Here is a 16,339-nt window from a genome sequence, read left to right as displayed (position 1 = left end):
CAACCTGAGTTTGATCATCAATTCCACCAAAGGAGTTTTTTCAATTTTTTTTCCTTTTCAGATTTCTAAAGGTGCATGCATGTCTTTATTAAAACATGGTTTTATGGTACATGAATCAAGTATTATGACATAGCGGCCACTCCCTTATATAACTGTATAGTAAACAAGTAATATAATTAAAATAAACTTTATTAAACTTCTAAAAATTTAAAAATTATGATCCGGCGACCGAGGCGGGACCGGGAGCGGGGAACTATTCTTTCGGCGAATGAATCAAAAATCATGATCTGGCCCAGACTTAAACAATAACTGACTCGATTGGCCTGCCCTATTTTGCGCCAACTGCTTCCTCTCTTCCTGTTCTCCTCCTTCTAAACGTGTTCTCGTCATTCACGGCCTCCGTGACAGTGATTAGTGAGTGACTCCGCTTGTGTTTCCCTCCCTCTCTCACTCAATCACCGGCTCCGCTGCCCCTCTCCACTTCTCCCCCATTCGGCTTCTTCCTCACTGCTCTCATCTCTGGTTCAATCGCCCACCCGCCGCTGCTCCTATCCCTCTCGGCTCCTCCTATTTTGACCTTCCGTTCACTCTGACCTTCGTAAACGAGTTCACTGACTATTCGGTTGACCAGCGCCTGAACTTCAGAATCTAGCGGTGCTGTTGAATCTTCCCATTATGGCAGCTGCTCTGCTCTCCCAGGCTTCGTTCCTTCAACCCAATCGTTCTCTGAATCTCAGAGATCGTCAGTTTCCTCGCGTAGTACATAATCTCCAAATTCAGCCTACTTCCTCGAGTACTTCATCTTTTTCTTGCTTCTTTCCTGCGTCCTCGCTCTTGAATTTTTGTACTTCATTTGATGTTAATGCGATGTATTTCTTCATTCAGATCCACGGTATTTGGCCAAAAAGGAGAATGGGTTCGTCCTAAAAGTCTCCACGGGTGTCTCGATGTCGAATTCTAATTCTCCAGTTTCAGTTACAACAGCCAGTAGTCCGATTATTGTCATTGACAACTACGATAGTTTTACCTATAATCTTTGCCAGGTTCTGACTCCCCCCAGTATATTTTATCTTAAAGAAGGTAGTAGCAGCAGTAACATAAATATGTAATGATAAATTTCAAAGTTGACAATGCTAGTTCCGAGTTCATGGCTTCTCGCACTCGCACTGTGATGTCATCTAATTCATGGGACAATATGTGAAAATAACTAAGATTCAGTTCAATCATATAATTATCTTTATAGAAACCTAAAGAATCAAATTATTGATTGACTGAAAGGAAATAAATTTAGCTAAAGCTTTTGACGTCTCCACCTCTCCACCTTTCTATGGATGCAGCCAACAGCAATCAATTTGAGTTTGGATACTTGGATTTAAACATTTTAATATGGGTGCTATAGATATTGATAACTTAGTCTCTAAGTGTAGTGAGGTTTTGCTTCATATAGGATCTCTTATTCACATCTTCCTTCTTTTAGTAGTTTCTCTACAAAATGTTTATTCTGATATTGAATTTGTTGTATTTTAAAGTATATGGGAGAGCTGGGATTTCACTTTGAAGTATACCGCAATGATGAGTTGACAGTTGAGGAGTTAAAGAGGTAAGAATTGTGTTTGTTATGCATATCATGTGGCACATTGTTGTTGATGAAGCAGTATGTGATAACATACAAATTTTTAATGGATCTGACATACTTAGCTAGATGTTGAACAAATATTTTTCTTCTCTGTGCAGGAAAAATCCCAGAGGTGTGCTAATATCACCCGGGCCTGGTAAGCTTTGTCTAGTATTTCAACTTTCTTTCTCATACCTTTATCTGTATCAATTAATATTACACATGGCTTATCAAACTTGTGCTTTGATGGTGAAAGTATCTTGCTTTCACCTCTCAAACCATGAGTTTGAATCCAGCTGTCTCTCTCTCTCTTAATTATTATTACACATGAGCAAGGTGTCTGTGTTAAATAGAAATGAAAGAATAGATTAAACCCACGAGATTGTTATGTACCTCGTTTCTTCCTTACAGGCACACCTCAAGATTCTGGCATATCTTTGCAAACAGTTTTGGAACTTGGGCCAACTGTACCTTTGTTTGGTGTGTGCATGGGCTTGCAATGTATTGGAGAGGCTTTTGGAGGTGAGCCTTCAAACATTCATTTTAAGCCATGAAACCATTATTGTATTAGAATTTAGGTCCATTTAACTAGTGTAGGTTTCCTTCATGTTTTCTATATAATTTATCTTTCTTTTGTGGATTCCAAACTTCCAATTTTGAGGGAGAGGAATTCATAAATTCTGCACATTATTATTTGTGCTCTGTCCGAGTTCTTTCCAATGGGTTGTACCATTACGACTTGATAAGTACTTTTGTGCCTATGCACTGTGCAGGAAAGATCGTGCGTTCTCCTAAAGGTGTTATGCATGGAAAAAGCTCTCCGGTGTATTATGACGAGAAGGGAGAAGATGGATTACTATCTGGGTTGCCAAAGTATGGTTTTATGACTTTCATGCATTTTGAGATATGTCATTATCTGACTGCTCATATCGGTTTGGAACTTGATTGTTTAGTTTTATCTTATAAAAGTTGTCTTGTCTAAAATTTACCTAGTTGATAAGATTAGCTATTGCTGGTTTTAACCTAGTATGGCTTTCAGTAAATTGGCCCTGTGATCTAGTAGACTTGCTCCATTTGATGGTTTGCCTAATGCTACCTGAACTTTCTTTGAAACCAAGAGCAAATTTTGATGGTGACATAATTCATGAATTTTAATTAATGAAGGATAAAGTATATTGGTTGGTTTTGAAGACAACATTTATATTAAATATGGCCACATATTAAAAAAAAAAAATCAGAGTTTACAGAGCATGAATCAATAATTTTAGCAGCTTTCATATCAATCAAGAGGAGAGGAAGCAATTGATATAGAATAACAGTAGTGAATGAAAGAGAAAGAGGGAGAAAGAGGGGAATAATTGAGAGAAAGATAGAACAGAGAGGGGGACAAGAGAAATAGGAGAGAATTATATTCTATTCGACTCATTATTATTCTCATAATCTGATTACAACCTATCCAGTCCCCTCTATTTATAGACATAAGTACGTACTCTACTGACTAACTTTCCCTTTTATTACAATTATATATCAGCAATGTTATGATATGAAATGCTAATTCCATTTCTTTTAGATTTGGTGTGTGTTTGATTTTCAGTTTATATCTGGCAAAAGTCCATCTGATAGATGCAATTATTTGTTGGATTTGAGAAAAGCATATCTCATATATATGATTGAATGTATTTTTGATGGCTACCCAAACAGGCCATAGTTTCTGTCTTTGACATACAGTAATAGCAAATTGAAGATATACTGTCATATAAATCACTGTTTGCATAACTGCTTTCGGTTAACTTCCAATAGTTTCAAAAGTTAAAGGCTTCAATGTGATTATTTAGTCATCTTATATCTTTGCAGCCCTTTCACTGCTGGCAGACATCATAGCCGAGTGATTGAAAAAGAGAGTTTTCCTCAATAGTTTCAAAAATTTAAAAGCTTCAATGTAATTATTCTGTCATCTTGCATCTTTGCAGCCCTTTCATTGCTGGTAGATATCATAGCCTCGTGATTGAAAAAGAGAGTTTTCCTCATGAAGAACTTGAGGTAACAGCCTGGACAGAGGATGGTCTTATAATGGCTGCCCGTCATAAGAGATACAAGCATCTGCAGGTAGCATCTTACTCTGCATGCCATGCCAATACGTTTATATTACTCGTATTTAGTTGGTCACGGTGCCTTTAGAATCTGTGGTACTGGTACTCTTGTCATCTAGCTTTATTTTCTAGCCTGCCTTCTGCTTCTTGTGAGTAGCATTTCCAGATTATGTTAGTACTTCCTGTTTTATCAAATTAAATCCACTTCATCAAGAAAATTGCTCACCAGTAGGCCTTCAAAGGTTTTCAACATGTTTACTTGCAAATCACCAAGCCTAAGGTTTTCAAGGGCACGGGAAATTTTCCATTTACAAAACCACTTCTTGCACCTCATTTCGATATTATCAAATGGCCCCTAGTTAGCAGCCATGGGTGCTTGATGTCTTTATTTTAAAATTTGCTAAATTGGTTAGACCAAACAAAGTCCTCAGCTTGAATCTTGCTAGTGAAATGTTGTTGGCAGGCATTCAGCAACTGTGATGCAAACTGGCTTAAAGTTGAAACAGGATAGCTGCCATTCAGAAATGAATTGCTAGTCTCCTTTCATTTAGTTACATGATAACCATTTTTTTTTTTTGGCAAAAAAAAAAAAGATGACTGGTTTTTAACTATCATTTCTTCAAAACTGCAGGGGGTTCAATTCCATCCAGAGAGCATCATAACCACTGAAGGAAAGACGATTGTCCATAATTTTGCTAAGCTTATAGAGAAAAAGGAGGCTGAGGCTTTGAAAAAATAATGTTTCATTACTGTTGAATCTTAGCGTGATTATGAACCGCATATGGCTGAGTCAATGTTCTCAACTTTCTGAAGTCAACAATCTGCTTTAGAGTTTTATGCGAGTGCCCGGTGTGTAGTTCATAAAAGGCACATAATGTTTTTTAATCTCATATTTATGTGGTGACCATTCGAAGCTATCAATTTTCTTTAAACTACATATCCTATTTCCCTTTTTTTAATCTATGTTTACACGTAAACTATAATTATACCATATGTTGTTGACGGAAAAGAACATTGCATGGGGTCTGGAAACTAGGATCAGAGTTAAAGGGTTGAGATAATGTTGTGAGATGCCGTGAATTTATTAGAGTGGCCAGACAAACGAAAAAGAAGAGAAACCGGAAGTCACCTATATACCTGGATCGCATGCTCAGTTTTGGTTGTCTCATTTGCAAACCGTAGACAACTTCAGGCCACGATTAGTTTATATGAAAAATGTACATACATGAACATGACCATGTTTTCGGAGAAACAAATTTATGTTAATAGGCTTGTTTAGCGCACCTATTATATGGACGTGGATCATGAAATATTTGACAACACGCCCTTTGAAGTGTTGAAATGGGGTTGAATGCTCCTAGGATTTAATCTCTTTTGGTAAGGCTTTTCGATATGTTCTAATAGGCTTGTTCATTAGGGAAAAAACATGCATGCATATTATAGCAACTTGAGCTATTAATATAACTCATTTTTTAGATTCCATGCAATATATTTAAAAAGTAAAGAATCTAGTTTCATGATAAAAGAGCACAAGAGAATAGTCTCCATTTGCTTGCCGAGGTCTTCGTCGGTTAATTTGTACATTGTAACAAATATTGTTTGTTATTACATTTGAGGAATATTTGTACTGCAATAATATATTATAACTTTTGCTTTGCTATGTCCAAATACAGGACACACCAAAATAAGCGCAAGTATTTCTGAATAAAAATACAATGTAGCACAAGTTCCTCTAAAGATGTTCAACTGAAACTGACGTTTAATCATTTCCAAGAAATGTATGGAATCTGTTTCCACGAGAGACATTTTGGAAGTGGCCGCAAGTTGCAAGATGGTAGCAGTTGAGGCTTTAGTACCGCAACAGGGAAAATGAACAGAGGAGAAAAATAGGAACCACACAAGATTTAGATTGGATGAAGAAGAAGAAGACAAGGTCTCTTTGTCAAGAGTTTGACTACTGCTCATACATACTAATTGACAATCGTAGTTCCAGTTCACACCCGGTTGTCACCCACTCATGCCTCTTTTAACTCTTATTCTGCATCCCTCAACACCTACCCTCACAAAACTCTTTATTTGGTCCTGGGCCACAACCAAAGTAAGTTTTCTTCATTCCTTTTGACTCAATATACCCCAGTATTGAATCCTATTCACGAATAGACAATATTTTTTAAAAAAAATATGAACTTTTATATACCCTTATGCAAATAGTGAAATTTTATAGAAGCTGTACGTACACTCATGTCTATTGAGGATTTTTCTTCTTTTTTAACTAAAGATCACGTGACAGTTTGATTTTGTTTCAATAAAAGAAAATTGTGCCTCATAAACTGGTAAATAGAACGGCAATGGAGGCATGTTCAAACTGTGTCAGAGACATGCTTCGTAGTCAAGAATCAAGTTGAGCAATGCCAAAGCCACGAGATCATCAATCAATATTTAACATTAAATGTGATCGGTTATAAAATATCAACCTAATTCCCAGCTCAAATGGTCGGTCCTGGCTCTTGACTCTGTTGGCTCTGTCCTTTTCTGCAAAATTTATTTTTCTTTTCGCCCCTTTCTTACATTAATTTTTACCCAAGCTTCCTTGCAGACTGCGTCAAAGTGAGAAAATAATACATGTTTGCTTTATTTTATAGTGTGTACTTTATTGCAAGTGGATGGGGACTTGCAATAACCACTAACACGGGTAAATAATTGCTTGGAGTTGGTATTCAGCATGCTCTTGTGTTCATGTTTCTTTTTTCTTTAAATACATTTTGAGAAATTTGTTTTTATCTTTGATTAATTAAATTATTAATTAAGAAGTTAGGATTAGAATTATTTCAATTCGTCATCAAATCTAAATTAAGAGAGTCAATTTAAAAGAAAATTGATACATGGCAAGGAATTTGGTTTCGAACTTTCAACTTTGTACCCAAAAAAAAGATACTGAGAAATTTTTCTCTTAATAGATTCATCATACTCAGACTCAAGAAAATTAATCTAATATCTCTTTTGAAAATCGAAAGACTTAGTAAAAGCATCCAACTCATGAGAATTTGAATTCTTCTTGAAACACTTAAATATATATATATATATATATTCCCCAGAAAAAAGAGGGGGAGAGGCATGAATTAGTCAATCAAGGAGGATTGATCATTGGCCGAGAAAAAAGGAGGAAGATGAAGAAACATGAGTTGTGACTTGTGATGATAAAGCATGCCATTCTATTGCCTAGGTTAAAAAAAAAAGTAATTGCACAAAGTAACCACCATTTTTAGAGGGAGGTGTTGTTTCCAAAGCCATTCTTGGCTTGGAGACAATATTAGCTTTCAAATTTTGATGGGAAGGGGCATAAATGGGATTTGATGATTTCACATGCTGATATCAAGAGTCAAAATGGGATTGATTCTTGTGATTCTTTGAAATAAATATTTCTGAAAAAAAGAAAGATGAGTAATTGGCTACAGCTGAAAGGGAGTATAGTTAGTTTGGAAATAACCAAACAGGACAAAGAGACACAGCAGGCATACTGCTTTAATTACTACATTTTGGTGTAAGTACTTTCTATTTAGCACATTGATTAGAGTTTGTTACATTTAATTTACAAAATTCTTGCTTTTCAAGGAAGGCTTTTTGTTAATCTTTTGACAATTGAGTACTTTTCCTGGCCCGGATTCAATGGTTGATTTTTCCCACCTCTTTTTTGGGTGGCCAATAGATTCACTGGTTGAGATTAAGGCGGTGATATGGTCAATTTCATCTAAATTGATTGTGAAACGACATTTTCAAGCACCACAGGCCAGCCAGTAAATTTTGTCAATGCACATTTAAATTAGTTTACACTTAGTATTTCAATTGAGCATTTAAAGCTATTACTATTTTAAAATTGGACTAGATATATGCAGCATGCTACTATTTTAAACTGATAATTTTGAAGCAACATTTAAAAAAAGAAAATTGCTCATATAAACATTCTCATATTTGAGAGAATATTTTTTGAGACTCGAGAGGTCATTAAACTAAGTACATCTCTCAATAAAAATTTAAACTTTAATTTCTCGCATTCTAAGATACTATTCCCTACCATCTATCTCTTCTTCGTCGGTTGGAACAGCATATTTTCAGAACCACTACAAGGAAGAGTACAATTTGAATCATTTCAAACCCCCCCCCCCTTTTTTTTCTTTTTTTCTGGCCGCCGATTGAAGCCAACATTTTTCAGGAAAAGTTTCATAGATTGATTAGAGGGAACAGAAATGTCTTCCATTTTGGCTTTTGCGCCCTCCTAGAAAGAGAATCAGTCAGGTGAACAGGACAACTACCACCACTCCACAGGATGTTGCGTTCATAAAGTTCACAAACTTCACGTTCACGCCACACGACAAACACTTCATAAATAAATAAATTTATGATTCTTCTCTATCCTCACCAATTCGGTGCTGCTGCAGAATTTGTCATACTCAGATGACTTCTGATTCCAACTGTGATTGAAATTTCTGCCCCATATAATATAATATAATATCATCCCAGGCAGACAAATCTAGCCGTTTAAGAATTATCACACTCTTAACAACGACTTCAAAACTAGCCTAGAGTATGCCTGGCTAGAGGCCATCCACACCAGAGAACATCATAACATAGCTCCCACGTAAAAGTAAATAAATTTATTGAATGACACCCTGAAGTGTGGCCTACGTACATAAATCATAATAAGATTCAATTTGGTGAAGCACAAGACATCATCAAATGACAACCTGGGAAGCCTTAAAGATATGGGACTATACACATACCCACCCACCACCACCAGCAGCAACCATATCAAAACTATCATATTCAGGAATTCTATGCCTCTCTCTCCCTCTCTCTCACTCTATACACCAACAAAGAAAATAATAAGAAAATGCTGACCCAGGCAAATCAAACTGAATAAGAATAAAGATTGCAAGATACTGTGCTTTTATCACCCGGAAATCCTCAAATATCTCTTCAGAAGGAAGCAGCATCTGCCTGGCTTCCTCTGCTCTGATGGTGGTGTCGCTTCCCATGGTGGCGCCGGCCATTACCAAATGTGACTGGATCAAATTTCCTGAGTCTTTGGGCTTCTTGGGGATTGATCACACACTCCAGAGGAGGGACTTTGTATCTGACAGTGTCATAGCAATAAGAGTATGTCATGTGCTTCTTCCTGATATTCTCCATCTTGATTCTTTGTACTGGTGTGATGCCAGAAGGAACTGCTTCAGAACATGGTGCCATGTCACACTTGGTTGTGTGCTCGATCGGATCAACAGCACAACCGTGCAGGACAAGGTTGGAGAACTCAGCAACATAGGGTGCATACTTGTAATTCACTCTGTACTTGCCTCCATTGGTAGCCCAATCAGATCCATCCCATATTGTGGCGTACAAAGTCATTGGCTTTGAAGGGAAATCACCTCCCATAGACTCTGTCCTCTTAATTTCTCTGATAGGAACATTGTCTACATAAAATCTGCAACAGAAGGGGGCAACACAAAATAAGAACGAGGGAAGAACAAACAAGATAAAATGACAATGATAATGTTTAATAGTCTCATCATGGAACATTTCTTATCTCATACTCTAGAACGGGGTTGCTGAACCATACAGCTTAAGATAACATAAAAACACTAATTCAAAAATTCAGGAAAATTAAAAAAAATCCAACAACGACCAAGGATGTCATGTGACCAGCTTGTTGGTCAAACCCACAACCACAAGATTTTCTCTGGCCGGCTCCTCTCCAGAGAAACATTTACAATTAAGCATCAGATTTTATCAGTGGTCTCAGAAACTAACCCAGGCATCAGCTATAAACGGTCATTCTATTACAGACGTACAAACAAACAAACAAAATCTGGTTTTGGATCAAACAGCGTGCGTGACAGCTCAGACAACACTAGTAATCCTAAATCAAAAGGCATCATCAGAAGTCACAAGGCATAAGAGTACGTATAAGTGGCAACAAAGATACTGATACAGGAACTCTTTCACCTCAATCTTAAAAACATCGGCTAATGCCATGTGCCCATGTGAAGTATAAGTTCATTGGCAAATGATACAAGGACTTGTTCGTGAGAAAGTAAACTGCAGGTGTGATGAGAAACATGAAAGCGAAGAGAACCAAATATGATAAGTGGAGTTGTGAATAATTCTTACATGATCTGAGAATCTGTCCAAAGAATACTGTACTGATGGAAATCTTCTGCAGGATCAAACCAGAGATTGTATCTTTCCTCTCTGCCAACGCTGGTGCTTCCATTACCGTAAACATTAGTCTGGATCCTCCACTCTTTCCCTCTAATGTTTCCCAGAAACTCAAAATCTATTTCATCATGGTTCTTCTGGAACGTATCACCATTTGACATCTGCAGCAGAAAATCATTAAGTAATATAACATACCCCTTCCGGTTTCTTCACATAAGCAAAACAGTGCACTAATCTTTGAGCAAGAGAAACCATTTCAGCGGAGATTTGGTTTATCAAGAGGAAGGAAATATAAGAGGCGTGTTTGGAAAAATATATATCAATGTAAAATCCTGAGATTTGGTTGGATCATACTCTGCAGTTTCTGTCAGGTAACGAAGGAAGAAATAATTTTTAGAAAGTTACAAAATTCACATGGGTGTCGTGGACTCGTTTTATTACTATGCTTGGAAATGGATGAAAGTGAAAGCACAGTGGTGTCAGCTTATTAGCCAGACCAGCTCAGTGAAGAAGCAAGGTTAAAAAAAAACAGAGAGAGAGAGAGAGAGACAGAGAGAGCATTTCGTGATGATGAAATTTCTCAAGACAGGATGTAGGAATATAACAATAAACGGATTCAATAACAAAAGAGCATTTCCCTATTTAAACTTTAATCGGACATAGGAGCCGATCACTCACATAAAAGGCTACCACGACTCCTGCAGTGTAATCAGCGGGCAACTTAATCGAAGCACTGAAATACCCGTGAAGGTAAAGATCATGAGAAACAAACCCAGAACCTGTAAACAGAACACAGAACAACCATTAAGAAAAATCGAAACTTTAGCCAGAAAAGCCCCATGCAGAATTTTTTTTGTTTTTTGTTTTTGTTTTTTGCCCTTTTCAAAGCGAAGGAGTTCAAAATAAGAAGGGGTAGATGGGCAAAGCACCTGTACGCTCGTCCAAAGTAAGATGAACCGATTTACCATCCCTATGGATAACAAGGTTATTGTCCCCGAACAAGCGCGTGTAGCCTTCATCAAAGGCTATGATGGGCAAATTTCTGGATGACCCAGAAGCAAGAACCAAGAGCAAAGAGCAAAACAAAAGAAAACCCAGATGAAATCGAAACCCTCCCATGCTCTTCTGCTTCTTTTAAGGTTGATTTTTCAAAGAAGAAAGGCTTCTCCTGTTGTGGATATTTATGTTCTTCCCTGTATGTAAAATATACAAGAAGCAAGACACAAGAAGAATGCAGAGAGGGGGGGCTGAAGAAGGAAAGAAGAGGGGAATATCTCTATCTCTACAGCTATGAGCGATAGAGAGAGCCGAAAAGGGCAGAACAGAGAGAAAGAGACTTGCAAGAGAAGGTCATTTTATTGGCGAGCGCAGGCAAGTAGGAGAGTGTAGTGTTGCGGATTGAGCTGTTCATGAGTAGACAATTTTAAAATGCCTCTCTCTTGTTTTTATAACCTCCTTTTTCTTTGTTCAAAAAGTTTCTTTAACAAATCTAATTAGATGTGCCTTTCATTTTCGTTGATTAGCAATTAAGAAAATTGTGAAATACTACGTTATGATACAACAGTACATGGATGCATCACATACATCTACATCAGTCTCACCCCATTCCCTCTCCCTCCGTAGTTTTTCGATGAGAACAGATACTCCCTGACCAAAAGGCTACTACACGCGGCTCTCTTTCTCGTGTCGACATGCCCCCGAATCTTCTTGACTACAATGCTAATCTCTTGTAATTGCCCTGTTTTGTCCCCATTATCTGCCTTTAACTAATCTTAACACCGTTTGCCCTCACCCATATTTTAGAGATAACAAAGCTTTTCTATAACTGCTGTTTTTTTTTTTTTTCCTTTGCCGGAATATGGATGCTGATGTTTTACGTTAAATACATTAATATTGAAGAAAAATAATAATAAAATTCTTTTAAATTATATATATGATAATTTAATCCTTAAAATATCATAATTTCAATAAAGATCCTAAAATATCAATAATTGTTTAATAAAAAAATCATTTTATCCATACTGAAAATAATAAATTTCAATCACAATTTTTATTTTAAAAATTATAATTTTTATTTTATAAATTACAAGAGTTGAATAAAAAATCACAACTTATCAAATATAATTTATGTTATTGAAAAACAAACAGCAATCATAACTTTTATTTAAAAAATAATAATTTTTATTCTATAAATCGTAACAGTTAAATAAAAAATTAAAATTTATTAAGTATAATTTTTATTATTAAAAAAATTTAAAATAATAAACCGCATTAATAACTTTTATTTAAAGAATTATAATTTTTTTAAAAAATAATAAAAATTAAACAAAAAATTATAAATTAATAATAAAGGTAAAATAATCTTTTTTAATTTAAAACTTATTGACAAAAGTATCTCTCAAGACTTCAATAAAAGTATAATATTTTAAGATATTAAGTTATTATTTATATAATTTAAAAAAATTTATTATAATTTTTTCTAACATTAATCTCTCTGCATCAGTACTTCGAAATTTTCTCACAACCCCAGGTGTCCTGAGAGCCAAAAAATCCCAATTAAGTTTCAGTGTGCATTTGACTTTTATTTGAGTTGTCCCTTGAGACTCCGGCGTGGAATGATATTGGAGACACCTAATTATGCAGCCCCGACCTAAAATTTCATTCATATTAAATCCTCGTAACTATGCAATTATGTAACCAGAGTGTAAATGTTAATGTATGTGTGGTGCGTTTTTGTTATACTTTCTAAATATTTATATATAATTATTTTTATAGTTTAAAAAATAAAAAAAAAATAAACTACATCCAGTTTTCCCCAAGAATTGAATGAAGTTCTGTTATATTCTTTCCCTTATGGTAACCTGATGAAAGGATATAATCAAAAAATTTAAACTATGGTCTTATTTTGTTAAAAACATCACATCTATTTAAAAAACTGTTTATTTCATAAACATCAACGAAATTATCTTAAATTGAAATTAAAGACTGGGTTGGTTACCTTGCTTGAATATAAAGCCAAGCTTTAAAGAGTACCTAAAATGGGTTGGAGTATTGATTCCCACTAAGTCCTCCTTTCCTGAACGGGCTCCAATTAGAATTTAAAAACAAATTGAAGAACATGGTTATGACAACATTCACTGGGGTCTTTTCTTCTCTCAGCCCTTGGTTATAAGAAACGGCGAAAGAAACCTTAATGTGCACTTAATCATTAAACTCTACACACCTTAAATGGTAACGATACTTTTATATAATACGAGGCCAGGTAGAAGAGTCTTGCATTTGATAGTGCTCATCCTTGAAAGGAAGAATCCGCTTTAAAATATGGACTTATTCCTCGATTCGATTCACTTCACCTAAACATGTAATTTATACTTCTTCAAAATATCACTGCTACTAGTATGAGGGGTTTTTTTTTTTATTTTCTGTTGGTGTATAACATGTATTTTTTGTAAATATTATTTAACAGCAAGTCATGGATTCAATTTATCTGGATTTTTATTTATAAAACAAAAAAAAAAATCTCACACATTTCTCCATTTAAAAAATGAGAAGCCTGAAGACCAGACTTTGAATATTTTGAAGACTTGGGGGAGGGATAAAGTGCCAAAACTCAACCATTTTATTATTATTATTATTATTATTATCATCATCATAACAAATGCGAGGATGAAGAGAAAAGGAGGTAGAGGATGACAGTGGATCAAACCAACCCCTATGAAAGAAAAGCATGAATGATCAGGGCTAAAATAATCATATTATTCAAACTTTTGGGGCAGAAAGGGGAACCCCTTTAATTATTAATTATTATTATTAATAATATTTAGGTTACTGTGCTTGTGAAATCCCAAGAGTACCCTCGGGTCCCACAAATCAACTGACCTGGTCCACCCAACGGTTGGGGGTACCCGCCGTGGCAAATTGGTAAATGAGTTGAACAATCCAAGGCAAGGGAAATGAAGTGAAAAGTTTCAACGCTCCGTGTCCATCAATCATCAACGAGCGCCGCGTGGGCCAGCTTTCAAATATTCGGCACCTCATCACAAAGCAACCACGCCATGACATGTGGAAATTAATTTAGTTATTTACTGAAGCGCGTGGCTTCACGTTTAATGTTAGGAGTTGGTTTTGCTCCATTGCAGCTTCTTCTTTTTTTGTTTTTTTTTTTTTTGGGTAAAATACGGGGCAACTGCCCGCCATTGCAGCTCCTTTTATCCAAAGAGGATATTTATACAGCCTTCGTCTTAAATTATACAATATTTTAAAAAAATATTTAAAATTATAAAATATTTTAAATATATTAAAATTTTATTAATGTTTGAATTTTAATATTGTTATTTTTCTTTCTATAATTGATTTGATTTTTTTTCTTTCCATTATATTAAATGATGAATTTTTTTAAAGTTTATATTTTTATTTTTGAAAGATAAAGTTGTTAGGTGTATTTAATAAGATTTATTAGTATGTAAAATTTTATCTAAAAGTATCTTATAATTTATGATAGAGGGAGTATCATTTAGATTAAATCCAAATTTAATTTTTTATTTTTAATTTATGTTTATTAAAATAAAAATATTTATAAAGGTTATAAGAAAATTTAATAAATATAATCACCGATTTGGACAATCCAATATGTATTACCAAAATGAAGATTTAAAAAAATAATAAATCTACTCAATGTCAATCTGGATGATATAGATTTAATTTGAACGATCTAATTTAATGTTTGAATTTTTTATAATTTTTATAAATCGAGTATCTAGGTGTATTTTGGACAACATAAATTTAATATTAACTTTTTATAAATTTTTATATTGGCAATACAAATTTCACATTGTCCAAATTGGAGATCTAATTTATTAAACATTTTTATAATTTTTATAAATATTTTATTTTTAATTACTAAATAAGGACCGTCCAAATTTCCTCTCTATATGAGAGGAGCTGCAATGGAGAAAGGATTGGGAGAAGCAAAGCCAACTCCTTAATGTTGTATGCAGGGAAAATGAACAGGGGGAATTTTAATAGAAGATCAAATATGTCACATAATCACATATGACACCCATTGAAATATAAATCTCACTTCAGTCATGAAGGCTGAAAGAAAATTAATTTCACTTATCAAAAGACTCAAATATCCTTCTAAGGACTCGGCTTCTTTTCTTTAAGAGAAGCTTCCTCTGCCTCTCTTTTGAAGCAAAGGTTTAATCTGAATTAATATTTTTATTTTTTATTTTTTATATTTTTAAAATAAAAATACATAAACATTTTTAAAAAATTTAATAAATATATTTATAAATCTAACAATTCAAATTTAATATAGATGATCTAAATTTAATATTAAATTTATTATTTTGTTCAAAATATATTTGCACTATTTAGAATATATCTAAAAAGTTAATTTAATTTTTTTATTAAATTTGAATCATCTGTATTAAATTCAAACTGTTAAATTGATAAGTAATTTATTAAAAATTTTATAATTTTTATATATTTTTATTTTAAAAATATAAATAAAAATACAAAATAAAAAAGTTAAATCTAGATCGTCCAAATTAAATCTAGACGATCTAGATTTACCTACGTTAAAGGAGAGGCAGAGGAGGCTTCTCTCAAAGGATAGAAGCTGAGTCCCCCTTCTGAACATTAAAAATATCACAGTCAGTGCTGTTGCAAAATAAACAAGGAATGTAGTTGAATTTAAGAAGTTGTTGATTAATAAGTAAAGTTAAATAGTTAACAAGTCAAGTTGTACAATTAACAAGTAAAGTTGTATAGTTTAGTTGAGGGAGTTACGAATTTAATAAGTAAAGTTAAGTGATTAGTAAATCCTATTGAAAAATAAACAAGTAAAAATTATGCGATTAATAAGTAATGTACTTTAGCTAAGGAAGTTGTGTATTTAATAAATAAATTTTAGTGATTAACAAGTCCTGATAAAGAATTAAGAAATAAAAGTTATACAATTAATAAATAATGCAATTCAGATGAGAGAATTGTAGATATAACAAATGAGTTTAAGTCATTAATAAGTCTTGTTGAAGAATTAACAAGTAGAAGTCCTATCAAGTCCATGTAAGTAAAACAACCCATTGTTGATGCCTCTGAGTATCTTTAACTTTAGATATTTTGGAAAATTATCTCAGCCCCTCTAAAAACCCAAACATTAAGTAGACTTAGGATTCCTAAACAAATAGCTAAGCAATTAACAAGATTTTTTTAAATAATAATAGTTATTACAATTGCAATTACTATTATTACACTATCTCTTTCTTTCTAAAGCACCTGAGGTTTTTGGACCATGAAGCCATTGATCAAGATTCCCTCTCTCAATGAACTCGTAGACTAAAATCTCTTCATCTCAGTGCAGAGTTTATGAAACCCGTGGAAGGCATATTACAAGAGTTTCTTGATGGCAATACAA

At 34.1% G+C, this 16,339-nt stretch overlaps 2 protein-coding genes across 2 annotated transcripts; one reads left to right on the top strand and one right to left on the bottom strand.

The window, feature by feature from the left end:
* The first annotated feature begins 307 nt into the window (after positions 1 to 307).
* On the top strand, positions 308 to 4,664 carry LOC129310661 (anthranilate synthase beta subunit 2, chloroplastic-like). Its single transcript, XM_054952569.1, has 8 exons — positions 308 to 793; positions 886 to 1,043; positions 1,530 to 1,600; positions 1,735 to 1,772; positions 2,027 to 2,137; positions 2,389 to 2,488; positions 3,586 to 3,721; positions 4,337 to 4,664. The coding sequence occupies exons 1-8, from the start codon at positions 676 to 678 to the stop codon at positions 4,442 to 4,444; spliced, it is 840 nt and encodes a 279-aa protein (XP_054808544.1). The 5' UTR covers positions 308 to 675; the 3' UTR covers positions 4,445 to 4,664.
* A 3,678-nt stretch (positions 4,665 to 8,342) lies between these two features.
* On the bottom strand, positions 8,343 to 11,318 carry LOC129311959 (probable xyloglucan endotransglucosylase/hydrolase protein 28). The gene is made up of 4 exons (XM_054954478.1): positions 10,848 to 11,318; positions 10,597 to 10,697; positions 9,871 to 10,079; positions 8,343 to 9,184 (listed from the first exon to the last, which is right to left on the bottom strand). The coding sequence occupies exons 1-4, from the start codon at positions 11,035 to 11,037 to the stop codon at positions 8,680 to 8,682; spliced, it is 1,005 nt and encodes a 334-aa protein (XP_054810453.1). The 5' UTR covers positions 11,038 to 11,318; the 3' UTR covers positions 8,343 to 8,679.
* Positions 11,319 to 16,339: the final 5,021 nt, after the last annotated feature.

The sequence above is a fragment of the Prosopis cineraria genome, unplaced genomic scaffold (genome assembly GCF_029017545.1).
Source record: "Prosopis cineraria cultivar Desert tree isolate PC_DT_omini unplaced genomic scaffold, ASM2901754v1 PC5, whole genome shotgun sequence".
Taxonomy (NCBI): Eukaryota; Viridiplantae; Streptophyta; class Magnoliopsida; order Fabales; family Fabaceae; genus Prosopis; species Prosopis cineraria.
This window is presented reverse-complemented; position numbering and strand designations above follow the sequence as displayed.